Genomic DNA, 18,414 nt, shown 5'->3' with positions numbered 1-18,414 from the left:
GTTTCTGTGTCTGGCTTCACTGCAGATATGCCTCACTCTATGACTCTATGTAGCTGAAACCCCTGGGAGATTGGGGAGGAAATAGGTTATCCACAATTTTAATCTTCCCAAATTGTGTGTGGAGGGAGGTTGTTTGGCACCCGGAATAGAAGAGAAAAACAATATTACCTGGAGTCCTGTGGGGAACACTAAAGAACAGCTGGGTTCAAGGCCTTTCTCTTCTCCCAGGTCTAGGATCTCTGGACTCTGTGCCTTGCTGGTAGAGAAATCCTGTGGACTAATCAGCTCTTGCAGGTCTAACACCATGGCCCCTGTAAGTTGATTTTTCTCTCCTTGTTGATATGTGTTTGTGATTTTTAGGTCATGTAAATATTTTCATTATTTTTCCTGAAGTTATCTACCATGAGCAGCTCCTCAATTAACTCATTCCTGATTTATTCTTCTTCCCCTAAAAGTGTGTCACAGAACATTCAGCACCCTTACTATGTGGCTACTGGTAAATTAACTAGTGTTCAAGTCATTATTGGCCAAATTATTCAATATCTTCTTGGTGCCCATTATTCTATTATAGTCAGTAACAGAGAGTAAAAGACTAAAGTTCCATGAAGTAGAGATTTATACATTCCAGGCCAAATTTTGTCATTTGGTAAGACAGAGACAACAGTTCCATTTGACCATTTATGAAAACTTTTTGAAATTTTCTAGAGACCTTTTTTCAGCTAGGTAATGTTGAATTTGGCATTGATGGTTCTAAGTCTTCGTGTAGGGTAAAATCACAAGCTTTGCCTGGATTCGTATGTGATTGAGACTTACAAACATAGTCATTATGGATTTGGACAGAAACCCCTGAGAAATAAATACAATGCAGTAACGATGTCATTCACCAAAAAAATCCACTTATTTTGTCAAAACAAATAAAAAATGTTAGTTCTTAAAAAACAAAAATGCTTGTGGCAAGATCTGACAGAATGCAGTTCTTGATGCTTGAAGAAATTCTTAATTTTATTAAAAGTTAGTTTTCTGAAATTGAGACTGTATACTATATTTGGAGAAAACATCTCATGATTAATATTTTTAATTCCCTTCCAAAGTGAAAATATTCCTCAATAACTCACACTGATTGAGAATTGTGAAGCAGATACCAATCAGGCATTATACTTATAATAATGATTTAATTTAATAGGAAAACATTATTGTTTTCTCATTCCCCAAAGTATCAGCTGTTTAAAAGGTATCCCAGAGCATGAACAAAGTTATGTCTGTGTCAGCAGGCTTCAAAAATATATATACATTCTGCTTCATTCTTCTCCCCTCATATCACAGATTTTTAAATCTGTGTGCTAGTTATGTTGTACTTTTGCTGCACTGCAGTCCATCTTCCCTACCTCCATTTTGCATATCTTTTCTAACTTCTCCAATAATACCTGGGTTTGCTGTTTCAGGAGTCAATCACATTCAGGGATGTGGCCATAGACTTCTCTCGGCAGGAGTGGGAATATCTCAGCCAGGTCGAGAAGACCCTGTACCGGGATGTGATGATGGAGAACTATGGTAACTTGGTTTCATTGGGTATGTTTATTAGCCTCAAATAATTTAGAATAATTTATAATCTGCTCTGTAGGATATGTGCTTTTTCCGTTGTGATTTTCAGGGCCACCTTGCCAGAAACTAGTTAAATTTCTTTTCCCTGTTTTTACTGAAGTGGTTTGAGCTTTGTCGAGCTGGATATAGCAACTCCATTAAATACCTTCATCTTCCCTTCCTGTAGTACTTCTCGTATTTACCTGTCATTTATTTTAGAGCCATTTTCAAAGGATCCCAGTTTATTAATTCATTTGTGGTCAGAATTTCTGTAATACTCCATTTTATTATCTGATACAGTTGCAGGGATATCAACTGGCAGAAGGTCTTCAATTTTTGTCATTTTAGAAAGAGAGAGCCTCTTCATATAGTGGTGGATTGGATAAATACAATTTATTTAAAACTGAGGAGAAAACAGCCTCTTTTTAAGGATAGTTAATTTGATTTATGTTGAAACTTATAATCCATGAAAATCCCATGTAAAATGGAATGAATATGCTGTAGATATTTCTTCTTGTATACACTTAGTAAAATAGCTGCAGTAGTGTAATAATGTTGAGTCAACTTTATGTTTATTATGCACCAGGCATTTTTCTAAGCACTTTATATATGTATATCACCTAATTTTATCCTTAAATGCACTTTTATTTTTCTAGTTTTACAAGTGGGAATACTGAGGAAACATGAGTTTAAGTGACTTGCTCAAACACAGCTGGAAGGTGGCATCGATCCCAGGCTTGAGTTTGTGCTTTCATCCACATTGTGCATACTCTATAATTAGAAGACATGAGTTTAAATTTTTAAAAGAATTGCAACATGAAAACATTGACTCTACCTACTGATATCTTTTTATTTCTGTCTTCTCTGAAATCTTATTCAATATTACTTTGACTTTTCATTTATTACAATTATAATTTAATTTTGACTCTTAAAGTTCATTACCATATCAGGTGGCACTTTTTTCTTTGTAACCAGGACATTCCATTTCTAAGCCAGATGTAATTACCTTATTGGAGCAAGGAAAAGAGCCCTGGATGATTGTGAGTGAAGAAACAAGAAGAGAGTGTACAGGTAAGTAAGAGCGACATAGGCAGGAGAAGCTGTTTGTGTAAGTAACAGTCTTAAGTGGAAGTGGTTAACTCATTTGGTGAGTGCATCGTGGAAATTTTGGTCAGAAAGCTCCCTTCTTCAGTGGACAAAAGGCTTGTGCTGTGGAGAGGAAATGAATATCTCAGCATGAGATAGCTAGTGAACTTCATGTCTGCTTCAGTACCTACTTGTTATGTCATTCTTTTCATATTTCCCCGTCATATTAGGGACAGGCACTCTTCTTTTGTGTAGCCATTTTACCTGGGTTTTGGATGGAAATGCTTTGCAGATTCCATTTTGCCTATAGATTCATTTATAGTTGGCCTTCTGCATCCATGTTTTTTGCATCATGGATTTAAGCAACCATGTATCAAAAATATTTGGAAGAAAAAATTGAATCTGTACTAAACATACACAGACTTTTTATTCTGGTAATTATTTCCTAAACAATATAGTATAACAACTATTTACATGGTATTAGGTATTATAAGCAATCTAGAGATGATTTACAAGATGAGGTGAATAGGTTATGTACTAATACTATATCATTTTATATCAGGGACTTGAGCATCTGATGAGTTTGGTTTCTGCAAGAGGTCCTGGAAACAATCCCATGTGGATACGAAGGGACAACCGTATATGGCTCCATTCCCTAAAAATACTTTTATTCCTATTTAAGGCAAATATTTTAATACAAGAAGCCTGGCAGCATGCGTGGCGCAACCAGTCTGGTAATACTGAAAAGGACAGATAATGTGCCTGTCATCATGGAGATTAGAGTATTTACAAAGGCATAAAATACACATACACGAGAACAAATAAATACGTAAAAAAATTCAGGTAGTGAAATACTGTGAAGGACAGTAAACAAGAACAGGGCTCATTTACATAGTGTAGGCTGTTTAGGAACCCATTTTTAAGGAGATGCCATTTACACAAAAACATGAACTAAGGACTCAGGTCATCTGAATATTTGAGGAAGAGCATTCCATGAAGAGTGAAGAACACATGCAAAGGCCCTGAGGGGAGAATAAGGCTTATGTGTTTGAGGAGCAGCAGGTAGACCAGAGCAGAGTTAGTGAGAGTTGACTAACAGGTTATGAAATCAGTATGTTAAGAAGGATCAGTTCCTATAAGACTTTGTGTTTTATTATGAAGAATTAGAATTATATTGAAATATAATTAATTAGTAGCCATTATCTGATGATGTAAAATTTATCATTAATTTTTTAAAAACTATATAAACTTTATTAATGTTGAGACATATGCAGAACTCCAGATTAAACAAATAGAAGTGATGAGTTATTCAGCTCCATATCCTTTTGTTTTTAACAGTCTTATTTGACAACACTGATGGGTTGGATATATTCTCTTCTTTCTTTTTAGTTTGGTATTCTGAAATTACTGTTTCTTTTATTTCTACTTAGTCTTGAGTTTTTCAAATTCTGACGTGTTTTGGGGAGGTTTTTTCTTTTCTTTTTTTCTGACTTATGTTTTTACCAAAATATTTTATTGTCCTGTAGCATATTTTTAAATAGTATGTTATAGTTTTTCTCTGGTTTGAGGCATTTGTTTGATGTATATTTCAATTGTGTATATGACTGTCATTTTGTCTTTTTTCTTAAACTTTCTTGTTTGGGATTTGACCTTGGGTTTCTTATTTGGTCATTTATATCTGAGATTAGTTTTTCTCAACCTTGAGCAAGGAGTCATGTTTCTGGATACCATTTGGAAATTTGCAGTTTTATAGCTCCCTCTTCTTTTATTTTGTTGTGTTCAGATTATGGCTGGGAAAGAATGGAGATATGCAGGAACACAGTTAGGTGGAGTATTGTAATTAAGTTGGTATTAATCTGATTTAAATTATTACAAATTAAAATTTTAATTGTAATTTCCAGGGAAACCATCAAGAAAATAACTAAATGAAATATCTTGCTCAAGAAACAAGGGAATTAAAAAGGTTACCTTAGAAAACATCCATTTAGGGGCCGTCCCGTGGCGCACTCGGGAGAGTGGAGCACTGGGAGCGCGGCAGTGCTCCCGCCGCAGGTTCGGATCCTATATAAGGATGGCCGGTGCGCTCACTGGTTGAGCGCGGTACAGTCGGTCACAAAAAGACAAAAAAAAAAAAGAAAAGAAAAGAAAAGAAAAAAAAAAAGAAAACATCCATTTAACAGAAAAGAAAGCAATGAAAGAGGAATAGAGGACTTAAAAGTATAATAGACATATAGAAAATAAATAGCAAAATGTCAGACATACTGTGCTATATGATTCCACTTATGTAAGGTAAGCAGAGTAGTCAAATTCATAGAGACAGAAAAAAATGATGATTGTAGGGGCTGGGTAGAAGGGGAAATGGGGAGGATGAGCTCTAGAGATCTGCTGTACAACATTTTACATATAGTCAACAATTATGTATTCATAGGGTAGATCTCATCTTAAGTGTTCCTGCCAAAGTGAAAAAATATGTATGTTAAGTCACTAGAAAAACATTTGAATAAGTAGAACTGTTAAAAGGTGTTCTTTAAGTATTATCTTGGGTATCTCAATTTCTTTCTCATCGCTTCTGTGTCTGCCTTATTATTTGGTATATTGACCTCTGTTAGTATTTTGTCTGAACTTCCAAAAGTATTGCTGTAGAGTGTTAAATAAATTAGAAAATTGAAGGCAATTTTTTATCCTTAAAAAAATTAATTGAGTTTCAGCAATGCTGTTGTATGTATCAACATCTTATTCCTTTTTAACAGTGAGGTAGTATTATATTGCATGCTATACAACAAATTATTTATTCACCCATTGGAGGACATTTGGGTCATTTCCAGTTTCTGGTAATTATGAAGAAAACTGGTATGATGGTGTGCTTTTATCTTTTATTTTGGTTATATGATTTGATTACTAATATGATTGATTTTCTAGTCTTTTTTTTTTTTTTTTTTTTTTGTCTTTTTGTGACCGGTAAGGGGATCGGAACCCGCGGTGGGAGGGCCGCTACGCTCCCAAGTGCTGCACTCTCCCGAGTGCGCCACAGGGCCGGCCCTGATTTTCTAGTCTTAATCCAACCATTAGTTCCTGAGAAAAACCAACTTGGCAATTACTCTTTTTATACTGGTTTATTGCTGGATTATTTTTGCTAATATTTTCCAACATTTTTCATGGTGTTGATGTATAATATTCACTTATTATCATTGTCAAACTTTTGTATCAGGGTGATGCTGCCCTCATAAAATGAAATGAGAAGTTTCTCACCTTTTCCTTTTAATAAAAGAGATTACGTACTGCACCTTTCTCTTGGTCCTGGGGGTCTCAGGAGGCAGGACTACACGCAGCCTCTGCCAGGAGTCCCTCAGGGAGCAGGGCTGCATGCAGCCCTGCCAAGAGAGTGCAGAAAGGTGAGTTGCTCAAAGCACGCCTTGACTTAGGGGCTGCCGCCTGGGTAGGTGGTCAGCCAGAGACCAGACACAAAGTTCTGGGGATTAGTGCACACACTAAGCAAATTTACTGGGAAAAGCAGGTATTGTATATGTTTCAGCTAGCTGTAAACCCCTCCCATCACCTCCCCGTCTCCTAGGTAACTCAATAGGAAGTCTGTGGTTTGTTGTTAAGCCTTGCAAAATCTTGCTGACACAGTATATTCGCATCCTGCTGAGACTGGCAAAATACAGGAGAGCAAGAGTGCCTCCAACTTTAACAGGTGTTCTCCTTCATTTTCCTTCAACGTACAATTGGTATTATTTGTCTTTAAAAGTTTGATAAAATTCTATACTGAAGCAGTCCAGGCTCAAGTTTTCTTTGTGGGAAGGTTTTTAATTATGAACACAGTTAATTTAATAGACACAAGATTATTCACCTATTTTATTTATTCTTGAGCCCATTTCAGCAGTTTGTATCTTTTAAGAAATTGTATATTTCATCTGAATTGTCAAATTTATTGACAGAGTATATTATATTTCTTTTAAATATCTTTAGTGATACCTACCTTTCACTTATCTCTCAATTGATTTATATTTAAAATGGGGTTCATATAGACAGCATATAATTGGGTCTTTTGTTTTTGTTTTTCCAAAGTTGACCATCTTGGTCTTTAAATTACAGTGTTTAGAACATTTGCATTCAGTGTTATTATAGATAGGGTTGAGGTTGAAATGTGCATCTTTCCATTGTTCCTTATTTTCTCTTCTACTTTTTTTGGTTCAGTTTAGTATTTTTTAGAATTCCATTTTATCTCTAGCATTAATTGATTAAATATACTGCTTTGTTGATTGGTTGCTCTGGGTCTTACAAAATACATCTTTAACTTATCACAATCTACCTTCAAATAGTATTACATATTAAATATGAGGCTCTTACTATAGTCTGCTTCCATTTCCCTTATCTGTTGTTTGTGCTACAGTTGTCATTTTTTTGTATTCCACTGCATTGCTGTTACTTTTCCACTTTCTAAACCTTTGGAAACCTTCCTCTAAAAAGGTACTTCTGGCTGTTGCTGTGGAGGATTTTTCTTCTTCAACCTAGTCAAGCTGGAAAATTTCTCCATAATTCCTTTTCTATGTAGTTCTGGGTTATACTAAGCCACCAGAGACATTTTGGGTGAGACTGACAATGTAAAAATGAAACAGAAACTATATTCTTTTTATGCTTGAAATGTCAGTGCAGGCCAGGAGGTTGTATTGCAGCTCATGCATGTTGTCACTCAACAGCTGGCTAACCATGTTGGCATGAGTCAGCAGCTGAATCCAGTCTTCCCTATTCCTGCCAGATCTTCCTCCTTCAGCTTTTGTAGCTCTTTGGACAGGTATATCTGTAGCTTCATGAGGAAAGGTACCAGCTTTTCTTCCAGTATTTTCCATCTTCAAGTTGGAGGCTTAAAGGACACAGGATGATGATGAAGATTCCAGTCCTTGTTCGAGGGTTCTAGCTAATTTTCTGAGATTTCACTTCTTCCTTGCTTCCCACACTTCAGGGCCAACTATCTGCCCTCATCTGCATGCCCCTACTAACTTGAAGTTCTACAACCCAACTAAGAAGCAACAGCCTTGCCTACAGACCATTTAACGCACTCCCACTATAATTCACTTATTAACTAGTTTCCTAAGTAAATTCCTTATTAGGTAACTTTAACTGGTTGTGTTTCTCTCTTCAAACTCTGACTCATGGAACAGTCAAATTGTCTTTTAAAGAAGTGATTAAATAACCTAAAAATATGTTTCTACACATATTTACAATTCCTTATGTTTTCATTCGTTAGGTAGGTCAACTTTTCTATATGGTATTTCTGGCTAGTATAATTTCTTACAAGAAATCTGTGCTATTTCTCATACTCGCTCCTTTGTATGTAATGTACTGTTTTTCCTTTTGTTGCTTTTAAGATTTTGTTTTCATCATTGTTTTGAGCCATTTGATTAGGAATATCGTGGTTGAGGTGTTTATTCTGTTTGGGGTTTGATGAATTTCTTCAATCTCTGGATTTGTTTTTCATTTCTAATATAGAAAAAATTCAGCCACTTTCTGCAAGTATTGTTGCTTTCCATGCCTTTCCTTTCTTTCTTTCTAGGACTCCATTTTGTATATGATAGACCCCTTACTATTGTTTGATAGTTCATTGAGGCTTTTTCCTCTTTTATTTTTTATTTTCTATTATTCATTGTTTTGGTTTGAATTGATTCTGTTTCTGTTCCTTTATGTTCTCTAGTGTTTTCTTTAATGTCTGATCACTCTGAATTTTATCCAATACAGTTTTCCTTTCAGACATTTATATATTTCTTTTCCTACAGGTTCTTTTTGGCTCATATTAATATCATTTTTTCTCATTATTTTGATGTTTCCTTTTAAATAATTGAACATAAATATGATGACTTTTAATGGCCATGTCTGCTAATTCCGTCGTCTTTGTCATTTCAAGGTACACTTCTTTAAACTGATACTTCTCTTAACTATCAAATATCTCCTGCTCAGATTATAACTCTGTGGTTTTTCTTTGGCCAGCTTTGTAGAGTTATACTTTATTGTGTATACTGCTTAATACTAAAAAAAAAAAGCTCAATCTGGATATAACTGATTGCATACTAAGGAGTTAATTGAATACCTTCCTCTGTATATCCTGCAATTTGGAAGCTAAATCCAGAGTCTTGATGAGTTGTTTTTTGTTTTTTTTTTTTAAGTTAAAACTGATATTTTCTTTTACTTGGAGGTATATCTTCTCCTTTTGTGATGTTAGCAGGTATTTATGCTCACTTCCTAATTTAATTCATAGAGAGTTGCAAAACCATTACAGTCCGATTCTGTCATTTCTTTTTCTAACATTTTTATTAATGTGTAATTAACATAATAAAGTGTACATATATAATGCGTGCAATTTAATAAATTTTGATATATGTATGACACATAAAACCACCACAGTCTGTGTAATGAACATATTTATCACCTAGGGCAGCTGTCACTAATTACTTACAAACTAGGTAGCTTAAATCAACATAAACTCTCTTCTTGCTTTAGGAGAGAATCCATTTCTGGTCTCTTTCATCTTCTGGCTGCTGCAAATATTCCTTGGCCTGTGGCCACCTCACTCCAGTCTTGCTTCCATGGTCACATTGCCTCTTTCTCTACTCGAAACCTTGCCTTTCTCTAGTAAGGATATTTGTGATTGCATTTAGGGCCCACCGGATAACTGGGCTAAGGTCATACTCTCAAAATCCTTAGCTTAATCACATCATTTACCATATAAAGTAGTAGTCACATGTGAAGATAACATTGGGGGGCTATGTTTTTGTGCTACTATGACCCTTAAAAGTCTTTTGTCTTGCTTCTTACACTCAGCATTGATATGTTGAGATTAAATTCATGTTGCTATGTATATTGATTTTTCATTCCTTTTTACTGCTGAATAGTATTTCAGTATTTGGTTATATCACAGTTTGTTTATCCATTCATCTGTTGGTGGACATTTGGGTTGTTTCCAGTTTGGGGCAATAACAAATAAAGCTGCTATGGATATTTATTTATTGGTCTTTCTATGGAAATCTGCTTTTCTTTCTTTCTTTGGGCAAATACCTAGGAGTGGAATTCCTGGATTGTATGTTATGTATATATTTAGCTATGTAAGGTTTGAATTTAGATTTAAACTTCACTGATATTTTTTGGTTTTTGTTTTTTCTGGCACTTGGCCAGTATGGGGATCTGAACCCTTGACCTTGGTGTTGCCTTTCTAAAGATAACACCATTTATTTTCATGGATTTTTATAGATTATATTTGACTTTTGGCATACATGATTAAGTTATCTGCAAATAAAGACATTTGTGTTTCTTCATTTTTTCCCCACCCCCTCTTCATTTTTAACCTGCATGCTTTTATTGATTTTTTTTGCTTCAGTACACTGCCTAGGACCTCCAGTCCAATATTCACTAGAAGTGGTCTGAGGGTATATCCTTTTCTTGTTCCTGATCACAGGCAGTAAGCATTTAATCTCTCACCATTATGTCACATACGATATAAGCTCTGGATTTTTTGCACATGGACTTTATCAGTTTGAGTAAGTTATTTTCTGTTCCTGTTTTGTTGTGAGTTTTTAATCAGGAATGGATATTGAATTTTGTTAAGTGCTTTTCAGTGGGGCATCTGTACATGTGTTCATATGGTTTTTCTTTTTTATTTTGTAAATGTGGTAAATGATGTTGATTGATATTTTTCAACTATTAAAACCAATCTTTTATTACTGGTATTGGATGATGATGTATTACCTGTTATAATGTATGAGTGGATTATGTTTGCTAAGATATTGTTTAGTATTTTGCATCTTTGTTCACAAGGACTTTTGGTCTGTAATTTTCTCTTCTTGTACTGTTTTTGTACTGGTTGGTTTCAGAGGGACATGCCTTATAGAAAAATTTAATCCTCATCAATTTCTGGAAGAGTTTATTTAAAATTGGTACTTCTTCCTTGAATATTTGGAATAATTCACCAGCGTAGCTGTCTGGGCCTGGGATGTTCATTGTGAAAAAGTTTTTAACTACCAGTTTAAATTGTTTACTAGATATAGTGTTCATTGCTTTATCTACTTCTTGGGTAAGTTTCAGTAGTTTGTGACTTGCAAGGGATTAGTCCATTTCATCTAAGTTGTCAAATTTATGGGCATGGAGTTGTTCATAATATTACCTTATTATCTATAGTGATGTTACCTTTTTATTTCTGAAACTGATAATTTGTATCTTCCCTTTTTTTTTCCTTCTGGGTAGAGGTTTATCAATTTTATCTTTTTAGAGAAGCAGCTTTTGGTTTCATTGATTTTTCTCTATTGATTTTCAATTTTCTATTTTATCCTTTTGGTTTTTTACTGATTTTTTATTATTATTTTTATTCTCCTTGCTTTGGGTTTCATTTGCTCATCTTTTTCTATTAGGGTGAAAGCTGAGGTCGTTGGTATTTTTACTTTTTTCTAAATCTAATATAGGTGTTAGTGTCATAAATTTCCCCTAGATACTTATCAGCATTCTGTAAATTCTGATGCATTATGTTTCTATTTGATTCAGTTCATATTGCTGTCTAATTTCTTCTTGATTTCTTTGACCCATGGTTTATTTAGAAATTTATCAGTGTTTTCGAAATAGTTGAGGATGTTTGAGGTGTCTTTTTGTTAGTGATTTTTAATTTAGTTCCATTGTGGTCAGAGAACATACTTTGTATGACTCGCATCCTTTTAGATTCCTTTAAACTTGTTTTGTGTTCCTGAATGGTCTGTGATAGTATTTCAGGTGCACTTGAGAAGAATGTGTATTCTGTTGTTCTTGTTGGGTGGATTGTTCTATAAATATCTCAAGTAGTTCCTTTGGTTGATAGTGTTCACATTTTTTATATCTTTGCTGCATTTTTGTCTACTTGTTATGGGATTATTTATACACAAATATTAAAATTTCCAGTTATATTTTAACTTGTCTAATTTTCCTTGCATTTCAGTAAGCATCTGTTTATATGTGCTCTGAAGCTCTATTATTAGGTGCGTAAGTGTTTGGGAGGTTTTTTTTTTTTTTTGATAGATTTAATTCCTTTGACATTTTGACATGCACCATCTTGAGTCTCCATGTTTTTCTTTGTCCTAAAATCTATGTTGTCTGATATTGATATAGCCCACCTTTTTTTTGGTTTGTTGTTTAACATGTTATATCTTTTTTATTTTTTTACTTTTAACCTTTTGTGTCTTTATATTTAAAGTGTGTTGCTTGTTGCCATTATACAGTGCACAAGGACTCTAATATCTCCAAATTCTCGCCAGAATTTATTTTCTGATTTTTCAATAGTAGCCATCCTGATGTGTGTGAGGTATTATCTAATTCAATATATTAATTTTTTCTTTCTAATATTAGTGTTTTGACCCTTAATGTTTAATGTAATTTTGACATGATTGCATTTAAGTCTACCATTTTACTTATTTTTTTCTCATTTAGTTTCTCTGCCTCTGTTCTTTTTGTAATTTTGATTATTATTATTATTATTATTTTAGTATTTATTTAAATTTACCTATTGGCTCTTGGGGTATCTCTTTGAATAATTTGTTTTAATATATATTATAGGGATTACATGTACAATATACTTAACTTTGCAGTCTAGCGTTTTTACTTCTTGACAAATGTATAAACCTTGCATCCTTTATAGGTTTATGCCCACCTAACTCTTTATGTTGTAATTGTCATGTCTATATATATTGTACCCCACCAGGCAGTGTTGTTAGTTCTGCTTTTAACAGCCATGTATATCTTAAAGAACTGAAGAGGGAAAAAATGATTTTGTATATTTACATTATCTTTTGTGAAGCTTTTCTTACATTCTGAAGATTCAGATTCCTCTTTGATATCACTCTTTTTTTTTTGGCCTAAGCAACTTCTGTTAGCATATTTTGTAGAGCAGGTTTAATGGAATACATTATGTTGATTTTCTTTTATCTGTAAATGTCTTTATTCCTGACTCGTTTTCACTGAGTAAGGGATTCAGGGTTGACAAGTCTTTTTTTTTTTTTTTTTTTTTTTGACCGGTAATGGGATCGCAGCCCGTGGTGTGGTCTGTACCACGCTCAGCCCGTGAGCGCACCGGCCATCCCTGTATGGGATCCAAACCCACAGCCTCAGCACTGCTAGCGCCGCACTCTCCCGAGTGAGCCACGGGGCCAGCCCGACGAGTCTTTTTTTAAAAAAAATTTTTCTTTAAATCTTTCTGCGCTGTCTTTTGTTCTCCACAATATTTGATGAGACACCTGCAGTCATTCAATTATAGTCATTCATTGTTCCCCTTTCTGTAATATGTTATTTTTCTCTGCTTTCAGAATTTTCCATTTTTGTTTTTCATTGGGTTGACAATAACGTGTTTTGAAATTTTTCTTTTCATTTATTCTCCTTGGCATTCAGTGAGCTTCTTAAATCTACCAATGTATGTCATTCACCAAATATATTTCCACAACTTTTTAGAGTTTTTTTTAAGCCTTTTTTCTCTCAATTTTAGCTTAAATAATTTCCAATAATTCATCAAGCTTAGACACTCTGTTTTGTCATTTCCATTTTGCTATAAGCTCATTGAGTTATTTTTTGTTATTTTAGTATTTACATATTTCAGTTGTATAATTTCCATTTTCTTCCTTTTTTCCCCTATGGTTATATTTTCTGTCTTTCCCATCATGTCCAGTGTGCTTTTCTAAAGCCTTTGTCTTAATACTCCAACATCTCAGTCATCTTGACCTTAACAACTGATGTTTGTCTTTTTCCCAAGGGTAGGTAGGTCACATTGTTTTTTGTTTTGTGGGGGGTTTTTCGGCAGCTGGTTGGAAAGGGAATGTGAACCCTTGATCTTGGTGTTATAACACTGTCCTCTAACCAACTGAGCTAATCAGCCAGCCTTTAGGTAATGTTTTTTAAAAATTTATTTGTATGTTGAATAATTTTGAATTATATCTTGGACATTGTGTTATATTGCATCAATTCTGGGTTCTGTTGACTCTTCTGCAGAATATTGATATTTTTATTTTAGCAAGTAAAGTAATAACAAAAGGTGTGTTGTTTTTTTTTAGCAACAAAATTTAAACTGTAAGTTCTCTCTTGCTGTTTTGGGGTAGTGGTAATTCTCACTTAGGTTTTCTTAAGTTTTTGCTACACTGTTTTGTGTCCTCATGCATATTTGTTTTGGGTTATGCTGAGAATTTTACTGATCCATATCTAAAATTAGGAGATATCCTTCTTTGGGTGTTTCCCCTTCATGATTCTTCTGACACTTTCCAGTTAGGCAGTGGTCACTCTCATGATTCCTATAGCTAGAAATATGGTGAGATTTCCATGGTGTTTTCATAGCGTACACATTCTTTACTATAACTAGGACCCATCCTTGAGGCAAGAACTTGAGAGAAAGAGGGAAGAGGGTAAGAAACTCAGCCTATCGTGGGTCGCATTTTAAAGTTATGACTTTCTTTCCACAATCCCCTGTTTTTATTTACATTTATTTACCATCTTTATGTGTTGATTTAAAACAAATTTTTTGGTCAAGTATTTAGTTTCTAAATCAGAGAAGTGAATGGGATTTAGGGGGCCTTATTCCACCATAATAAAACTAGAACTCCTTGAATTAGCTTAAGGAATTATGTAATGGTGAGAAATAATTTTTTCTTTTGTATCCAATATTGATGTTTCTATTTCTTATACTACTACTGTTTACATTTTTTTTTTCTAGTCACAACTCTGTAAGCCTTTGAAATGTTTCATTTTGGCATAAGATTAAAAGGCTCACTTTTTGTATTCCCTGTCTAAATTGTCCCTTTGTCATCCTATATATAGATATAAATATTTAGCAGTTACAGGATAGGTAGTAAAATACACTTATTATATCTGTCTTTTCTGGCAGCTTTTTATATTTTGTGCATGACAGTTGGTCTGTTTAGACTTTTTTATGGTCAACTTTGATGCACATTTCTAGAAAAGTATTCATTATATACTTTCGAAATTCTCCATCTGTTTCTTATTTTTTTTCCAGTCTCTTTTTTGATTGTTTTACCTAGTATTTCACCTAATAATTTGTAAGCACCCTCTTTATTTTTAGTAAAATATTAAACTATTCTTTTTTCTAACTCATTACATTCTGCTTTTATCTTTATTTTTCAACTTTTCCATAGTTTACTCTTTATTTCTTAAATTTCAGGTTGTGATCCTTACCTCATTTCTTAAAATTTTTAGTGCAGTATTTAAATCTTTGAATTCCCTCACTGCTGATAGTGAATACCCAAGATTATGATGTGTACTTGTATTGTAATTTACTATAGTTTTTTTATTTCAGTGTCTTATTTTCATACTGATCCATTATTTATTATGCAGAGGACATTCTGTTTCTATATAGAAGGGATTTTATTGTCTAATATTAATTTTTGTTGTTACTGTATTTTGGAATGAGGTGTTTTTTTAGCTTTTTGTACAAGTCATTTCCCACTAATTCAGCACTTTTGAGTTTCCTACGGTATTGTTTTATATAGACTGTAGACTATTATTCTCCAGTCCACTTCTACCAATTTTTTTCATGTGGTTCTTGGCACTCTTTCTTTCTTTTTATTCTTTTAAAATTTTATTTATTTTTTGTCAGCTGGCCAGTATGGGGATCTGAACTCTTGATCTTGGTATTATAATACGGCACATTTACTGGCTGGTCTCAGCACTCTGTATACTCCTTCATATAATTCAGGTCCCCTCTTTGCCTAAACTCCCTGAATATGTAGCATTTATAAGTCTGGTGTATATATCTGGTATATGTCTGAAAATTCATTGAAATAGTCTTCCGAGGATAACCAGAATGGTTGGCCTTGGTTAAAGGGGAAAAGTAGGGTAAAGGACGGGGGATAGTGAGAGGCTAGTTAATGGACACAAAATTGTAGCTAAATAGGAAAAATATGTCCTATTGTTGTACAGTTGACCCTGGAATAGATAATTAATAATGATTTATTGCACGTTACCTAGTGACTAGAAGAGAGGAGATCAAATGTGTACATCACAAAGGAATCATTAAGTTTTGCAAAAGACAAATGTGCTAATTACCCTGAATAGATCGTCATACACTGCATACATGTATTGAAATATAACTCTGTACACATAAATATGTACAATCACATGTTTAAATTTAAAAAAAGGGGAAGGATTAGAGTGGACCTGAGAAAAGTTATGAAGGAATAAATCAGATTGAACATATGTAAGATCAATAAGCAATAAGAAAGTCTCATGATAAGATAATAAAAACTCTCAGTATCTTATTTGATCTGTAGAGTTAAGAGAAAACATGACTGTTCTAGAAGGAATTAAATTACAGTTTGGGGAGCATCATCTGAATTTTTCAGGGGGATTGTAATTGAAAATTATCAAGTATAAGTATTCTTTTTTACTTGATACTTGTACGAACTTATATTTTATAAAGAAGTTGTGATACACCTGGCCAGTAATATACATAGAGCTTATTTTATATATCTTTTATTAAATCTGGGTTCATAGTATTGTATTTATACCATAGATTTTTGCAAAAAACACAAAACAGGTCTATGTGTGTGTGTGTGTGTGTTAAACATTCACCAGCACTCCACTGCATAGACATCATTTTCTGAACTCTTCTTTCAAATTTTATAACTGTATTTTAGAATTCTCAACCATCTCTAGTAGGTAAGAATTTCAAATTTCTCTTAATTCTACAGTAGGATTTTATGTTTTCTGTTCCAGGAAACAAAATGTTTTTCTTTCATTTCTTTCAGATTTGGAATCAAGGTGTGAAATAATCAGCGATGGACAAATTTACATTTATAGGAAACACTCATCTCTTACTCTGTATCATAGAATTCTTAATGGAGAGAAGCCATATGAATGTAAGGAATGTCACAAAGCCTTTCGTCATCTTACACACCTTACAGTACATCAGAGAATTCATACTAGAGAGAAACCCGATCACCATAAAGAGTTTGAGAAGGCCTTTAGTCATCTTACAGACCTTGGAGAACATCAGAGAATTCACACTCGTAAGAAATCCTATGAATGTGAAGAATGTGGGAAAACTTTTAGGAATAACCATCAACTTAGTGTACATCATAGATTTCATAGTGGTGAGAAACCTTATGAATGTAAGGAATGTGGAAAAACCTTTAATGTTTATGCACGACTTAGTCGACATCAGAGTATTCATACTGGTGAGAAACCCTTTGAATGTAACAAATGTGGGAAGTCCTTTAGGCTCAAATCAGGCCTTAAAGTACATGAGACTATTCATTCTGGTGAGAAACCCTATGTATGTAACGAATGCGGGAAGGCTTTTCGTCAGTTTTCACATCTTGCAGGTCACAAAAGAATTCATACTGGAGAAAAGCCCTATGAGTGTAAGGAATGTGGGAAGGCCTTCAGATGTAGGTATCAACTTACCATACATCAGAGAATTAATACTGTGGTGAAACCTTATGAATGTAAAGAATATGGAGAGGCTTTTACTAGTAGTCATCAACTTACTACACATCATCAGTGTGTTACTGTTGAGAAACCCTATGAATGTAAGGAATGTGGGAAGGCCTTTAGTGTGTTTGGACGACTTACTCGACATCAGAGTATCCATAGTGGTAAGAAACCCTTTGAATGTAACATATGTGGGAAGTCGTTCAGGCTCAGTTCAACCCTGAAAGTACATCAGAGTATTCATACTGGTGAGAGACCCTATAAATGTAAGGAATGTGGCAAGGCCTTTGCTCAATCCTCACACCTTACACATCATAACAGAATTCATACTGGTTACACACCCTTCGAATGTAAAGAATGTGGGAAGGCCTTTCGTTGTGCCTCATACCTTGTTAGACATGAAAGAATTCATACTGGGGAGAAACCCTATGTATGTCAAGAGTGTGGGAAAGCTTTTAGTTATAGCCATAAACTTACTATACATCAGAGAATTCACACTGGTGAGAAACCCTATGAATGTAAGGAATGTGGGAAGGCCTTTAGTTTGTATGGACAACTTACTAAGCATCAGAGTATCCATAGTGTTAAACCCTTTGAATGCAACAAATGTGGGAAGTCCTTTAGATTCAGTTCAAAACTGAAACTTCATCAGATTATTCATAGTGGAGAGAAACCCTATGTATGTAAGGAATGTGGGAAGGCCTTTCGTCATGCCACAAGTCTTGTACAACATGACCAAATTCATACTGGTGAAAAGTCCTATGAATGTAAAGAATGTGGGAAAGTCTTTTGTCATGCTTCACATCTTGTTAATCATGAGAGAATTCATACTGGTGATAAACCCTACGAATGTAAACAATGTGGGAAGGCCTTTCGTTGTTCCTCATATCTTGTTAGACATGAGAGAATTCATACTGGTGAAAATCCCTATGTATGTCAAGAGTGTGGGAAAGCTTTTAGTCATAGTCGTGAACTTAGTATACATCATAGTGTTCATAGTGGTGAGAAACCCTTTGAATGTAACAAATGCAGAAGGTCCTTTAGGCTTAGTTCAATACTTGAAGTACATCAGAGAATTCATACTAGATAGAGACATTATGGCATCTGACATAATGTACTTTGTTACATATATATGCTTAGATGATTTAAAGTATATGGGAAGATATACATAGGTTATATGCAAATGCAATGCCATTTTATATAAGGGACTTGAGCATCTGATTTGAGCATTTGCATGTAACCTATGCATATATATATACATATATACATAAATATATGTGAGTATATGTCACACCTATGTAAATATATGGC

General features: G+C 34.1%; 1 protein-coding gene across 1 annotated transcript; it reads left to right on the top strand.

Moving 5' to 3' along the window:
• Positions 1-304: 304 nt before the first annotated feature.
• LOC134387399 (zinc finger protein 607-like) lies at positions 305-18,193 on the top strand. The gene is made up of 4 exons (XM_063109884.1): positions 305-313; positions 1,443-1,569; positions 2,557-2,652; positions 16,419-18,193. Exons 1-4 carry the CDS (start codon positions 305-307, stop codon positions 18,191-18,193), a joined length of 2,007 nt encoding a protein of 668 aa, XP_062965954.1.
• Positions 18,194-18,414: the final 221 nt, after the last annotated feature.

The sequence above is a fragment of the Cynocephalus volans genome, chromosome 10 (assembly GCF_027409185.1).
Source record: "Cynocephalus volans isolate mCynVol1 chromosome 10, mCynVol1.pri, whole genome shotgun sequence".
Taxonomy (NCBI): Eukaryota; Metazoa; Chordata; class Mammalia; order Dermoptera; family Cynocephalidae; genus Cynocephalus; species Cynocephalus volans.
This window is presented reverse-complemented; position numbering and strand designations above follow the sequence as displayed.